This window comes from Dipodomys merriami, unplaced genomic scaffold (genome assembly GCF_024711535.1).
Source record: "Dipodomys merriami isolate MVZ:Mamm:240054 unplaced genomic scaffold, mDipMer1.0.p SCAF_1, whole genome shotgun sequence".
NCBI lineage: Eukaryota > Metazoa > Chordata > Mammalia > Rodentia > Heteromyidae > Dipodomys > Dipodomys merriami.
The window spans coordinates 131,642,527-131,657,088 of record NW_027202270.1 but is presented as its reverse complement, the minus strand read 5'-3'; the positions used below and the strand labels follow the sequence as shown (position 1 = coordinate 131,657,088).

Genomic DNA, 14,562 nt, shown 5'->3' with positions numbered 1-14,562 from the left:
TTATACATGGTGACGTCTTTGTATCTTGCTGACTGGATTCACAGGTGCTTTTCCAGGGAAGGCGACAAAAGTTTCTGGGGTGATAGAAATATTTCACTTTTTGCTTTGGATGGTAGTGACCTGCTGTAAACTTCCATTAAATAAATACTTAAGATCTGTATTTTTGGAGGTGGGGGTGTGACTCATGTACAGGCCTTGTCTTGGATGCAAAAGACCCTGGGTTCAATCTCCAGTTCTGAAAAAAAAATTAATTGGTGAAAATAGGAAAACAATGTGTGCTTTGAGACATTATGTATGGCTCCCTCCATGGTTTTCACTTGAGGCAAGTTAATAACATCCATCTGTAAACTGATTTGACTCTCCAGGCTAATCATGTGTTCACTTCTGCTCCCATCTGACTTGTTTACTTCATGTGAGGAATCACAGATCCTGAGTGAGGAAAGTGTGTCCTAAAGGTACAGGTGAAATCGTGACTGCCCAGCGATGGCCTGGAAGAAGCAAGCCTTTCCAGGCTCCTGAGCCAGGCGGAGCGGAAGTGGAGCACGCATCCCCTAGGGAGCACCTGCCAGGCGCACCGATAAATCACGAATACAGACTGCACTCGCTGACTGAGATCGGATCCCCGCACGGAGGTGGAACACACTTGCGGGGCGAGGCGGGGCGGGGCACCACCCTTGGTGGAACGTCGTCTCGGGACCGGCACTAATGCAAAGTTGTACCTCCTGCTAAGCGCTTGGGGGCCTTTCCTCTGCGGGAGAGAAAAACCAAGGCTCCCTCCGCTGACAGAGGGCACTACGTGAAGGCTCTTCTGGAATCTCAAGTCCAGGACACCACGCCCTTGCTTCTTCCTCTCCCTCATGCAGAGATCGTGGGTATCTGCGAAGGGACCCCCGTTTCCACGAGGAGGGGCCGGGCGCCTGGGCTGGGCGTGGGGAGGTGCTGTGGCCGAATCCTGCAGCGGCCGCGGGCCGGGACCTTCCGGACGCCCCAGTCCGCGCCCGCCCTGATTGGCGCGCACCTGTCACTCCCAGCCAATCGGGGCCACCAGAACTGGGGCTGTCAAGGGGGAGGCGGGGGAGCGGGAAGGCTGCGGCTCCCGGCTGAGCTGCCGCCCTCCCCGCGGACTTCCCGCCCGGCCCTCAGACATCCATCCCCAGCTCGGTCCCGGCGCCGGCCGCGCGCCCCGCACCCCTCGGCGGCGCGCTCCGGGCTCGGCGCGCTTCAATGCAGCTGCTCCGAGCCGGCTCGCTCGGCCTCTCCGCTCGCCCGCTCTGGTGCTCGCTCGCACGCGCCCCGACGGTGCCCCGCGTCGACCCCGGCCGTCCTTCCGGTCCCCCGCGCCGGCGGCCGTCCCGCTGAGACATGATGTTCACGTCCAAGTCCAACTCGGTGTCGCCGTCGCCGTCCCTCGAGCAGACCGACTCGGACGCGCTGGACATCAGCACCAAAGTGCAGCTGTACGGGGTGCTGTGGAAGCGGCCCTTCGGGAGACCGTCGGCCAAGTGGTCCCGGCGGTGAGTGCGTCCCTTCACCCCCAGTTGACCTCGGGGAGGGAGCCCCCTCCGGCCACTGCTGTCACCCTGGAAGAGGGGGGGCTTGGCCAGGGACTCCCTCCGCCGAGGGCCCGGCTGGGACCACGGGCCTGGGAGCAGCCGGGCCTTGTCTGGAATGAGCTGAACCTCGAGTGGGGACGCGGGGTGCGGACTGCAGACCTCACATTGTAGCGGTCAAGTTTCACCGGACGGTACCCCCCCCCCAAAGTCCCACCTCCAGCCAGCAATATCCTCCTGGGACCTCCACAGCCAAGTCCATCCCTTCATCCAGGTCTAGAGGGACAAACTCAAAAGTGGGGCACCAGTGTCTCCCTTCCCTCTGCCTCAACCTCTACGTAGAACTTGAGCCACTGACCCTTCTCGAAAGTTCAATCCAGCAGAGAGAGGAGGGGCCAGGAAGTGTAGGTGGGGAAGAGGTGTTGGGAATCTTTCCAAACTGTCCCTTGAGCTATATGGAGGGAAGAGTCCAACGCCTGGGGTGGAGGACCTGGAAAGGATCGATGAGGCTGGAGTGGAGGAGGGGATGGATTGGTTCTGTCAAAAGTGAGGGGGAGAGGAGAACCAGAGCAGCCTCCATCCCCCAACCCCTCCCCCTCCCATCAGACAGCTCTTCAGATGTCCATAGCTTCTTTTCAATTCCTGAGGAGCCTGGGAAGTATTAGGATGAGGAAGAGTTCACAGGACTGACAGGAAGCTTCCAAAGCTGCAGGTGCAGGTCTCAAGCCAACTTCAGATCTAACATATGCTGCTGAGCACTCAGATGCTGTCCTGTGTGTTCCCTGGAGGGCTCATCTCCCTTCTAGGAAAGTAAGGATGCCTCCACATGCTCTTTCCCCATCCCACACCAGGAGTCTGCCCTGAGCAGAGGGGCCTCCAGTGTTCCCAGCAGACCATGTGCACGTGGTAGTGCCTAGGATGTTCAATTTTGATAAATAATTTACTATCTCTATAAGACCACAGAACAATAGGAGCTCTGCATGGCATTTTGCAATTTTACACAGCTGGTATTAGGTGCTTAATTTTATTACTTCTTATATAGATTTCTCTCTGGGATTTAATGGGATAAAGATCCCTTGAATTTCTCTGAAGTTCAGTTTTATCTCTGGTGCTTTAACTGCAGGTTTGGAACAGCATGAAGGTTATGTGAGGGCTCTGGGGTTTGGCTGCCTGAGCTTCAGCCCCTGAAGGCCAGTGGAAGGCTGTCTCTGCCAGGATTGGGGCGGGGGGGGGGGGGGGGGGGAGGGGAGCCTGCTGCCTAGAGACTCAGGCACCATTAGCAGGATACCGCTGCCCCTCTTCTGCCTTAGCTGTTCCAGGAAGCCAACTCTCTTCTCCATCAGGTCTGGCTTCTGTCCCGAAGTATTCCTCTAGATCTGTCATCCAGAATTTTTCTTGCCAGTCACTTTCACCTGGTTGCATCTGGTAAATGCAAAGGTGTCTGAGGGCCACCCCCTGCCCACCTTCCTGGAGTTTGTTCCCTGACCCCCTAAATACTGTACATGCAGTGGATTCTTGCACCCACAGTTGATTTGGAGACTGTCAGGAGGAAAGCGCTCTCAGCTAGAAAGCACGATGATGAAGCTGAGGATAACCTGAGAAGCCTTAGCAGGGGGCTTGGGGCACTTCTCTATCCATGGTCCTCACAGCCACACGGAACCCAATCGGTCAAAGTCAGGACACTACACATGCTCTGCAAATACAGCTCCAAGTCAAGTCCTCCAACCCCCACTGAAGAAGATTGCCATCTTGGTGCTCTTTCTTCCTCTGTAACTGCCACTAAGCACAGACTCCCTCTCCTGGAAAGAATTAACATCTCACCTGGCCATTTAGACCTGCTTATGCTCCCAACTCTGGTAACCAACTCTCTCTCTCTCTCTCTCTCTCTCTCTCTCTCTCTCTCTCTCTCTCTCCTCTCTCTCTCCTCTCTCTCTCTCTCTCTCTCTCTCTCTCTCTCTCTCTCTCTCTCTCTCTCTCTCTCTCTCTCTCTCTCTCTCTCTCTCTCTCTCTCTCTCTCTTCTCTCTCTCTCTCTCTCTCTCTCTCTCTCTCTCTCTCTCTCTCTCTCCTGTTAACCAGAGGGTATGGGTTGGGGGAAGTGGGAGGCATGATGCTCAGCCCAGCCCCCACTTCCTCCCTAGCAGGGTTCCAGTTTCCCATTTGTGATGTAGTCTTTGGATATCAGCTAATTAGAAGCCACAGGAAAGTACTGGGACAAGGCAGCCCAGGCCACTGCAGAGGTTTGCCATTAGAGCGATCGATGCCTTGGTGGGCAGCTGAGAGGAGGGGGCCTAGAAACCTCCGTGTGCATAAATAAGTGGTGGGCAGGATGGAACCAGCTTCAGCTGGCCAGGCTCTATAAAACCTCTTCCTCTCAAGATCTGTTTTAGAATTATGGCCTCTATCCCCTACTGTCCAAGCAGTCCTGCCAATCTGGAGGAAGATGCCCTTGAACTCAGTTGCCAGCATATTTTTCCATGGGTAAAAAAAAGGGAAGGGAAAAAAAAGGGAAGGGAAAAGCATTAATTAAGAGTAAGGAAAGGATCTAGGAGGGGCATCTAGCGGGTAAAAGGAATAACTGTCTTCCTCTTGGTCTGACAGCAGGGAAGACACCTGGGCAACTCAATAAGGGGGCAAGAGAGAGGTCTTAGCCTTGGCCAGTGCCAACATTGGGATAGGCTGAACCCACAGCCTGGCTAGCTGGTTCCTGGGTTGCATGCTCTTTTCAGCACTCCATCCCTTCTCCCATATCCCTGAGGAGAACCTAGCCAACTTCTTTCTGTGACAGAGACATCTATACTTCTTGTCCCTTTTCTCCACTGGTGCAAGATAGTCAGAGGGGTCCAGCAGGGTCTGGGCCAGCAGTCTCCCCATTGTGGACCATCCATGGGCCCTCCAGGAGCTAGAACTCAGTGTTGCTTAAGTACCAAGGATTCCATGGGATAGTGTCCACGTGTTCCGGCGCTCAGGAGGCAACCTACACAGATGTGAAAAGATTATCTGTACAGATGGTGGTCATCATACCAAGGAGATTGGGGAGATTCTTCTCACATGGATTTGGGCTACAGTTATATTTTTGTCTTTGGCTCTGAGGCCCATTTCTCAAAGATCACACTGTAATAATGGGCTTGCCATTATTACAGAGAGGAATATTACAGAGGTGCTGAGAGGAAGAGCTTATCTGGTCAGCTCCACGACACCAGGCTTAGCCCTATTCTGTGACATAGATGTTTGCTCTCATAGCTGGCTGTGTGAGGCATCCTACAACCATAGCTGTAGTGTTTCTACTATAGAGGGGTCCTGAACCCCCCCTCCCCAATCTATAGGTGTTCCCCAAACTTCTACCATATCGGCAGCATCGTTGGGGCTAAGAGGCAGGTATTCTCCTGTGAATGTGTATGGGAAGGCTAGGGGAGGAAGAACTGGCAGGAAGTTATCTTAGCATTGAAGAAGGGGCAGGAATTGGGGAAGTAAGTATACCTTCCTCCCCTGCCCCCCCTCAACAAGTGATCAATTTATTTTACTCTGAAGATTCCATGGTGTTTTCACCCTCAAACTTTATCTTATCTTCTCCTTGTCCTGGAGATGTCATTCCCCTCAACCAATGGCTAGGAAACATGGGGTAAAGCAGGTGGAAGGTTGCCTTGCTGGCCCTCCACATTCCTGTCCCCTGGTCTAGGGAGATGGACACCTTCCCCTCCTCCCCACACACAGGCAGGAAATGAAATGTGTTAACTCAGGTTCCATTGGGGTCAGAGACTGCATCTGCCAAAGTCAAGGGAGTTAACTATGTGAACCAGCCTTTCTTCTGTTCCCCACCCCTCCCTTAAGGACTGTTGATGCCTTGCTTGAGAATGAGTTCTTTCTGCGTGGGGCTAGACCTCACACTCACAGGCAATTCAGCTTCTGTGTATCTGGGACTTGCACACAAGGGTATAATTTCTTCAGATAGCAGCTGTGGGAGGGTGGAGAGTAAATCTAGTCTGAGGCAGGAGCTATAAGTTCCAGTTCTAGTTCTGCCAGTGCCTAGGTACTAGTTCAGCCTGTGGAATATCCCTTCAGCCTCAGGGTCCACAGGGTCTCATCTGGAGATGGGGTGAATCAAACTGATTTGTGTATGGAGGTGTGCTGGTCTTGGGGCTTAACTCAAGGCCTAGGCACTATCCCTGAGCTTTTTTGCTCAAGGAGAGCATCCTACTGCTTGAGCCACAGCTATACTCCCAGGTTTTTGAGGTTAATTGGAGATAAAGGGTCTTACAAGCTTTTCTGCCTGGGATGATTTTGAACCTTGATCCTCACATCTCAGCCTCCTGAGTAGTAGGGTTATAGGTATGAGCCACCAGTGCCCAGCTCTTGTGGCCAACTTACCAGTAGGGGTATCAAATCCTTTACAAGTGTAAATTGTACACTAGTTTCCTGCAGGTCCCCACGAGGCTGTAGGCTCAGGTTTCTTCCTTCATGAATTGCTTCACTGTCTGATGTAGTAGCTCCTTGTTGCACAGCCAGAAGCGGAGCTCACCTTCTACCTCAGTCACCTCTCCCTCCCCACAGTTACCCCTCCCCAGCCTTTTGTACAAGGTCTTTTTTTTTTGCCAGACATAGGGCTTGAACTTAGATCCTGGCACTGTCCCTGAGCTTCTTGTGCTCAAGGATAGCACTCTACCACTTGAGCCACATGCCACTTCTGGCTTTTTCTGTGTATGTGGTACTGAGGAATCGAACCCAGAGCTTCATGCGTGCTAGGTAAGCACTCTACCAATAAGCCACGTCCCCAGCCAGGGTCTTTATGGGTCAAGTGAACTTTGTTGAAAGGAAGATGTGGCACGGAGAAGCAGCTAGGCACAGTTCACGCACCCACTGACTGAGTCTTAGCTCCCCATTTTCTCAGACCTCCTCTGATGCCCACTCTCTCTTGTCCCTGTAGAACTCAGTCTCTTATGTGTTTCGAGGTGAGGGGTCTTTCCTCTGCACTCACCACATCTCTTCCCCATTGCCCTGCAGGATTCCCTCAACTTCCAGTTTCTAGCACCCTGTCATTCAAAACCCTTCCCAGCCAATACTCTCAAATTTAGCATTTTCATCTCCAAAACTTAAAGAGCTCAGATGAGTGTCCTAGTTGGGTCTTTCTGTGACAGAAACTGTCCCCAAGAGAAAGTGCTGGTGGTCTGATGGACATTTTTCTCATCTCAAGTCTGATCTCTCAGGAATCAGGTGTTATTAACTAGCAATATCTTTGGGAGGGACATTATTGCACGCTGAGCACAAGACTTCGAGGATAGGAGCCCTGTTGGGTGGGGTGGCTCATACCTTAGCCACATGGAGGCTGAGACCAAGAGGATAGTAGTGTGAGGCCAGTTCAAGCAAAACAATGACAAGACTTTTTCTCAATCAATAGCTAGGTATGGTGGTATATATCTGTCATTCTAGCTGATATGAGAAGCATGAAATAGGCTTGCAGTCCAGACATAGACCAAGGGGGGAAAGGGCTCTATCTAACGAAAAACCAGTACAAAAAAATAAAGAAAAAGAAAAAGGCTGGTTCATCGATCAGTGTTAGAGTTGCATGCCTAGAAAGTATGAGGCTCTTGGGAAGGAAGGAAGGGAGAGAGGGAGGGAGGGAGGAAGGAAGGAAAGATGGAATCTGGAAGCTACCATGTCATCACAGTCAGTTCAACCTACCCTTGTTTAGTTATTTAATGAGCCTGTTGATACCTCCTAATTGGTCACTTTGCCTGGCTGTGGATTCCTTTGTACCCCCTTCTCAATGTTTAAAACTATAACGACCTCAAACTATAACTTGTTTAAGATCCTCTGGCAGCTCCTGGCCTGCAGTCCGAAGCCTGCCCTGCTCTGAACCCTGGTTCTCTGACTGTCATCTACTCCTTCCTCCCCCTCCCCCTCAGCTTCCCTGCCTTACTGGCTGTCCCTTTTGCACTTATCTGCATGTAATCCCAGATATAACTTTGATAACTTCTCCAGATGCCTTTCTCTCTGTCTATAATACATGTCTCCCTCTTCTACTTCTGGACAAATTCCTTTTTTGGGGGGGAGGGGGGTCCGGTCGTGGGGCCTGAACTCTGGGCCTGGGCGCTGTCCCTCAGCTCTTCAGCTCAAGGCTAGCGCTCTACCACTTGAGCCACAGTGCCACTTCCGGCTTTTTAATTTTTGCCTATGTGGTGCTGAGGAATTGAACCCAGGGCCTCAGGCATGCAAGGCAAGCGCTCTACCACTGAGCCACCTTCCCAGCCCTACTTCTGGACAAATTTCTAAGCTACTCCTATTTATTCTTTTTTTTTTCCTATTTATTCTTTAAAGCTCTGCTTAGTAGTGACTTCTCAGAGAAGGTCCCTTGTCTGGGCCCCCTACATCATTCATTCCTGCCTCAACTCTTCCTGTGGGTCATATAAGCTTACTATGTTGTCATGCATGCTGGTGCTTTACAATGTTGTGATATAATAACATAGTTTTTTAAATGTTGTCATGTGCTAATTTGCTGATTTGCACTGTTGTGATATAACACTGGGACTTTGCAATGCTGTGGTGTAGCTTCCTGCTCCTTTACCTGTGCTTTTCAAGTCTTCTAGCACCCCCATTTCTGAGCCATATAAGTTAGGGCATAGTTCTTCTCCATGCTTCAGTTTCTTTTTTTTTTTTTTTTTTTTTTTTGTCGGTCGTGGGGCTTGAACTCTGGGCCTGGGCACTGTCCCTCAGCTCTTCAGCTCAAGGCTAGCGCTCTACCACTTGAGCTACAGCGCCACTTCCGGTTTTCTGGTGGTTTATTGGAGATAGGAGTCTCACAGTCTCTCCTGCCCGGGCTGGCTTTGAACCGCGATCCTCAGATCTCAGCCTCCTGAGTAGCTAGGATTACAGGCGTGAGCCACCAGCGCCTGGCTTCTCCTACTTATGAATTAACACATAGAATGCTGTTACTACAACAGTGCCTGACACAAAATCAGAGCTGAAAATGAGCTACTTAAAATTTTTTTGCTGGCTGCATACTCTCATGCTTTCATTGGTAAACTCTTGACGATGGGGAGTTAACATACCCCAGAACTCAGCACAGTACCTGTCTATGCCTGGCGACTCCTTAAAGCTCTCTGGCCTGAGCTGACCAGCTTTCTGGAGACCAACAATTCCTGGTCAGAAGGGACAAGGAGCCCCAGGCCACACAGAGCACAAGCAGTTCAAAGTGTCAGTTTGTCAGTAAAGAGAGCTGAGTTCCAAGGATGCCACTGTTCCATTGCTTCATCTCTCTTTGTCTCAGTTTCTTTACCAGTGAAGTAGAAAATATAGAAATAAAATCCCTCCATCTCAGAGTGTTTAAATAAGACAATGTCAGTTAAACACTTAGCAAAGTGGATGTCTTGCTGCCTTCTAAATGTTTTGCCATTTGGGGCTGGGAAGGTGGCTCAGTGGTAGAGCGCTTACCTTGCATGCCTGAGGCCCTGGGTTCGATTCCTCAGCACCACATAAGCAAAAATTAAAAAGCCGGAAGTGGCACTGTGGCTCAAGTGATAGAGCGCTAGCCTTGAGCTGAAGAGCTGAGGGACAGCGCCCAGGCCCTGAGTTCAGGCCCCACAACTGGACCCCCCCCAAAAAAAAATGTTTTGCCATCTAGGGGTAAAAATGCTGTTCTTTAAGACCAGAGAAGCTGGGCTCTGGTGGCTTAACCCTGTAATCCTAGCTACTCAGGAAGATGAGATCTCAAGATTATGATCTTAAAGCCAGACTGCCCACAAATCTGAAAGCCTCTTATTTCCAATGAACCAGCAAAACAACCAGAAATGGAGGTGTGGTTCAAGGGCTAGCTTGAGTGAAAAACCAAGCAAGAAGAGCTCCAGGCCCTGAGCTCAAACCCCAGAATGAGGGGGAAAACAAACAAACAAAAATCTCAATATATGCAGAGCTCAGGCTTGGAATGTGGTTTTGTGGTAGAGTACTTGCCTAGCATGCACTAGCCTAGCGCCTGGGTTTGAGTTCTCAATACCACATAAGCAGAAAAAGCCTGAAGTGGCACTCTGGCTCGAATGGTAGAGTGCTAGCCTTGAACAAAAAGAAGCTCAGGAACAGTGCAAAAAATTATCTATATATGTACACACACACACACACACACATATGCATGTAGCGCTCCCAGCATAGGAGCCCATATACAATAATGGTGTGCCAGCCTTTACATACCCAGCTCAGCTCCACAAAGCCTGGAATGTGGTGGATCCCAGCTTTCAGCTGAGTGAGAGGACTTTGGGAGGAGGGGTGAGAATGAGAACTGGCTCTTTCTCCGTGCAGGGCACATGGACTCTGGCCCCCCCAGCTGCTGAGCAGAGGCTGATAATCATGACAGTGGCCACCACGGAGGGAGGTTGAAAAGCAAAGCTAGCCCTTTGGGTCTTAAAAGCATGCTTGCCAAATGAGTCAGTGGTGACTGATTCACATCACTGCTAGCTGAGAGGCTGCCCTCTTCCCCCAGGTCTCCTCACCCCCACCAAGATGAAAACAGCTGCAGCTGGGCTAGGTGTGGCACCTGTGCGTGGGCCCTTAGCAATCCCTGCAGCCAGGGCAGCCCCGGGGCCTGCTGCAGTCCAGCTAACAAGGGGCAAAGACTGCTCAGAACCTCCATCACTTGCCTGTCTCTATGCTGCACTTCACATGAAAGGGAGTGACATCTAGGGACCCAGCCTGTGTGCAGGGCAAATGCTAAGGATTGCCCTCCCGTGTGATGTTGGGTGGCACTGGCTCTTTAGCAGCTTTTCCCACCCTTACCCCAGTACTCCAGTTCTCAGTTCAACAGTCAGGACACACCTTTGCAATGTAAGGTAGATCAGGCCCCTCCCGCTCAAAGCCCTCTTGCTCATTCTAGCCCATGTAAGCACCTGCGTGGTAGGATGCTGGAGAGTTAATACCTTGAGTGTTAAGTGCACTGGCAGAGGTAACTGCGTGGAGGCAGGTGTGGCTTGTGGTAAGATCTGAAGGAGTGTAAGCTGCCATTGTTATTTTAGCAGCTACAGCCTGTTGATTTCAACCTTGCAGATCCTTCCAGAGCTAGGCTCCTTCTCACCTGAGGACCTTTGCACCTGTGGGTTCTCTGCCTGGAACAACTCCCTCCTCAAAAATCACCTTTTGTAAAAGTCGAGATAAGATCTTGCAGCCCAGGCTGTCCTCACTCAAAATCCTCCTCAGCCGCCTAAGTGCCAGGATTACAGGAAGGTACCACCACATCTAGCTAAGATTAATTAGTCTTCTCTGCCCCCTACCACCATCACCCAGCATCACTGGGTTCTGGTGAAGATGGGTCAACTTCTCAGTCTTGGTTTGTTTCCATATAGCAGATGGGGCAAGGGATAGAGAAAGGAAGGAGAAAGGTGATTTCCTCTTTTTATAGAGCTACAGCCCTATTGGATTAGAGCCTTGGCTTTATTGGCTTATTTAACTTTAGTTTCTCCTAAACGCCCTAGCCCCAAATACAGTCACTTGGAGTTAGGACTTCACTGTACTCATGGAGAGGCACCAGCAGTATTTCTGGTGCTGCTGAATGGGGCAGGGCCAGAGGTGGCTCTGTGCCACTAGTTACCACAGATTTGGGTCTGGCAGAGTGAGGAGCCCACACTCAACTGCTTCTTACCATCCCCTTATAAGGCAGGTTTAAAAAAAATTGTTTTTAATTCAATTTTTTTTTGCCAGTCCTGGGTGGGGCTTGAACTTTTGGCCTGGGCACTGTCCCTGAGCTTTTTTTCTAAAGTGCTCTACCACTTGAGCCACAGTGCCACTTCTGACTTTTTGAGGTTAATTGCAGATAAGAGTCTCATGAACTTTTCCTGCCTGGGTTGGCTTTGTACTAAGATAATCAGATCTCAGCCTCCTGTGTAGCTAGGATGACAGGTGTGTGTGTCACTGGCATCTTCCTAAGGCAGGTATTTTTTTTAATTTTGTTAGTATAAAGGTGATGTACAAAGGGGTTAACAGTTGCATAAATCAGGTATAGAGTACATTTCTTTTTGGACAGTGTCACCCCTTCCCTCACTCCCAGATTTTTCCTCCCATCCCCACCCACAAGTTGTATAGTTCATTTTTAACATAGTGTCCAGTGAGTACCACTGCTTCATTTATTTATCCTTATCCCCCCATCTCTGTGCCTCCCCCTTGTACTCCCAAAGACATATAAATGGACAAACAGAACAAAAGAAAAAGAAAACTTCTTGCTTCCATTTGCTGGAGTTCATTTCAATAAATGTTATTTTGTATGATCAGATAAGGCAGATATTTTACCTTACTCTACTGGTGATTAAAAAAAAACAAAACCCAAAGCTCAGAGAGCTGGGTGCGATTGTCTAACCCCCACTCCACCAGCCAGCCAGTGGCAGGTGTATCTGGTACCCACCTTACACCCTTAGCTATTCTGTGATGTTTTCTGGAAACAGGTAGAAGACATCTACCTTTCTCAGGGGATGGCAGTGGCATGACCTTGCCTTCCAGAAGCCCAGTGACCTCCTTTGGACAAGAAAAGCACACGGAGTGTGCCAGTTGGTACTAAGAGCTAAGTGTACAGTCTGATCAGGAAGTGCCAGACATCACTGCGGGCTGGTTTGAGGATGAGAACTGGGTGAGGAGGGCTCAGCCAGAAGAAACATGGTGGGAGGCCAGGCCAGGTGGAGCAGCACTGTCTCCATCTGAGTTCCACAGATCTCTAGAGCATAGACACACTGAAAGGCAGAAATGGTGGGAAAGTGGAGTGATGGGTAGGTAGGAGGGCCAGAATGTCACCTAGTTCAGAAGTAGGTAGTATTCGTGTGCTCTCAGAATCGTTGGCATTATCAGTGTCACCAGGTTCGCAGGGTGTATTTGTTAGGTGATTGGGCAGAAAGGGTCAGACAAATAAAGAAAACAGGTCGAAGCCAAGTGCACTAGTGCACTAGTGTGCATCTATAATTCCAGCTACTTGGGAAGCTGAAGTATAAGGATCGTGGGTTTGAAACGAGCCTTGATTCAGAAAACAAAACAGCCAAACCAACTCAAACCAATTAGTTGGCTTAGGCTCACACCAAAGCACTTCACTCTGCTCAGGAGAGGAGAGATGGCAGTTCTCCCAGACCCAGGCCTGCCCCTCCACCTGCCGCACAGCAGCTGTGTCCTCAGACGAGGTCCCACGGCCCCACGGCTGGCAGGACCTACAGATTCTCTGGCTTGTTGATGCCCACCAGCAACTTCTCCAGCACCTCACAAGAAGGTGCTAGCTAGTGGTGTTAAGAGCAGGCTCTTAGTTGGGTGTTGGTGGCTCCTACCTGCAATCCTAACTACTCAAGAAGTTGAGGTCTAGAGAATAATGGTTCAAGGCCAGCTTGGGCAGAAAAGGGTCCAACTCCAAAATATCTAGGAAAAGGTAAGACTGAATGTTGCTCAACTGGTTGAGCCTGAAAGCTGAGCTGGCACAAGTCTTGAGATCAAATCCAAGTGGTGGTGTGCACGCATGCGCACACACCACACACAGGTACCCTCCTCCCCCCCGCCCCCCCGCCCAAACACACAAACAGAAAACAGGTTCTTAGGGTGGGACTTGGTGGTTCTGTAGCATTTGACTTTCTGATGTAAATACTCCATGGCTAATATCAAGTGGCTAACGCCTTGTCACCAAATGCAGAGCAGGGGAGAGGTACCCACTGTTGGCTATTGTAAGCCATCCCAGCAAGTACAATGTGCCACTGCTTTGACTTCTCCCCCCCTCCCCCCGCATATGTCCAAGAACAACTCAGAATTCTTATGCCTTTTGTTCACATTGCATCACTGCAACTGTGCCCTGGAGGAAGGAGTCAGCCATTCTGGGTGTCTGACTTTTGAGGCCCCATTGACTCTTCCCCCTGGAGAACACTTGATGCTCATCAGTTTTTTAAGAGGCCCCAGGGTAGGCTTAGTGCCGGAGCTGACACTGAGGAGTCACCACCCCAGCAGCTAGAAAGCGCTTAAGGGCACAATGGTCCTGCTAGACGTGAATTCTGGAGGGAGGCTGTGAGCGGTTTGAGACATAAGGGATGTTAAGGGACGGCCTTACCAGTTGGGTGCCTAGTTCCATTTGGTTGCCAGCTCTCAAGATGACACCAAAAGACCCCATCTTACAATCACATGCCTCCTGTCCTCTGCTGTGCAGGGGGGAGCTCCTAAGTGACTGAGAGTGATCACTCAAGGGGTGAGAGTACCCAAGGGGAAAGGCCACAGGTGCTCTGCTGTGCCAGCGGTATCAGCTCAGGGGGCACAGAGGCAGGCAGCCCTGGCCTCCAGCCCTGGGCCTCCCTCCTCCCTGTCCTGGTGTGGGGGCTGTGCTATCTACAGCGGAGGATGGCCGGCCAACTGAGGCCTTTGTGCAATATGGAATGTAGGCTCTTGTTGTCCTGAGAAACCTCACCCCTTCTCTCCTGGTTACTCTTTTCTCCCCATCACTCACTATAGGTTTTTTATCATCAAAGAGAGCTTTCTGCTTTACTACTCTGAGAGCGAGAGAAAGAGCTTTGAATCCAATAAGTACTTCAATATACATCCCAAGGTGAGATGCCTCCGGCCACAGAGCCTCTGCGTGGGGGTGGGAGTGGGAACACCAGGAGTTGTCCTGCTGTGGTCTAGCTGTACCCTCCTGTACCCTCCTCTACCTCAAAGCCTGTTCAGCCCTTCCTCTTTCTTCTGGGAGTCAGTGCTGGCCTCTGTCCAGTAGCGCTGGGGTCTAGAGTCTGGTCTGGGATGTTGGCAGCACCTCGCTTTCTCCAGGGGCCGCTGCGTGATGAGTTATGTGGGGTGAGAGCTGCCTATTCTGCTTCTTCCTCAGGGGGTCATCCCTCTGGGGGGCTGCCTGGTAGAGGCCAAGGAAGAGCCCAGCATGCCCTACGCCATGAAGATCTCACACCAGGACTTTCATGTGAGTGCCAGGGCAGAACAGCTTCTTGTTTTTTGTTCCCTCGGAACAACCCTGCACAGCCTAGCCTGGGAGGCCTATCAGTGCCCTGGATAACGGGGCGGGGGAGGGAGGAGAGGGCC

At 50.9% G+C, this 14,562-nt stretch overlaps 1 protein-coding gene across 1 annotated transcript in view; it reads left to right on the top strand.

The window, feature by feature from the left end:
- The first annotated feature begins 1,127 nt into the window (after nucleotides 1-1,127).
- Plekhd1 (pleckstrin homology and coiled-coil domain containing D1) overlaps nucleotides 1,128-14,562 on the top strand; it is a 33,919-nt gene continuing 20,484 nt past the window's right edge. Inside the window, exons 1-3 of the mRNA XM_070031323.1 lie at nucleotides 1,128-1,514; nucleotides 13,984-14,077; nucleotides 14,354-14,443. Of these exons, the coding sequence (XP_069887424.1) occupies nucleotides 1,363-1,514; nucleotides 13,984-14,077; nucleotides 14,354-14,443 (336 nt within the window). The 5' untranslated portion in view covers nucleotides 1,128-1,362. The remainder of the gene's footprint in view (nucleotides 1,515-13,983; nucleotides 14,078-14,353; nucleotides 14,444-14,562) is intronic.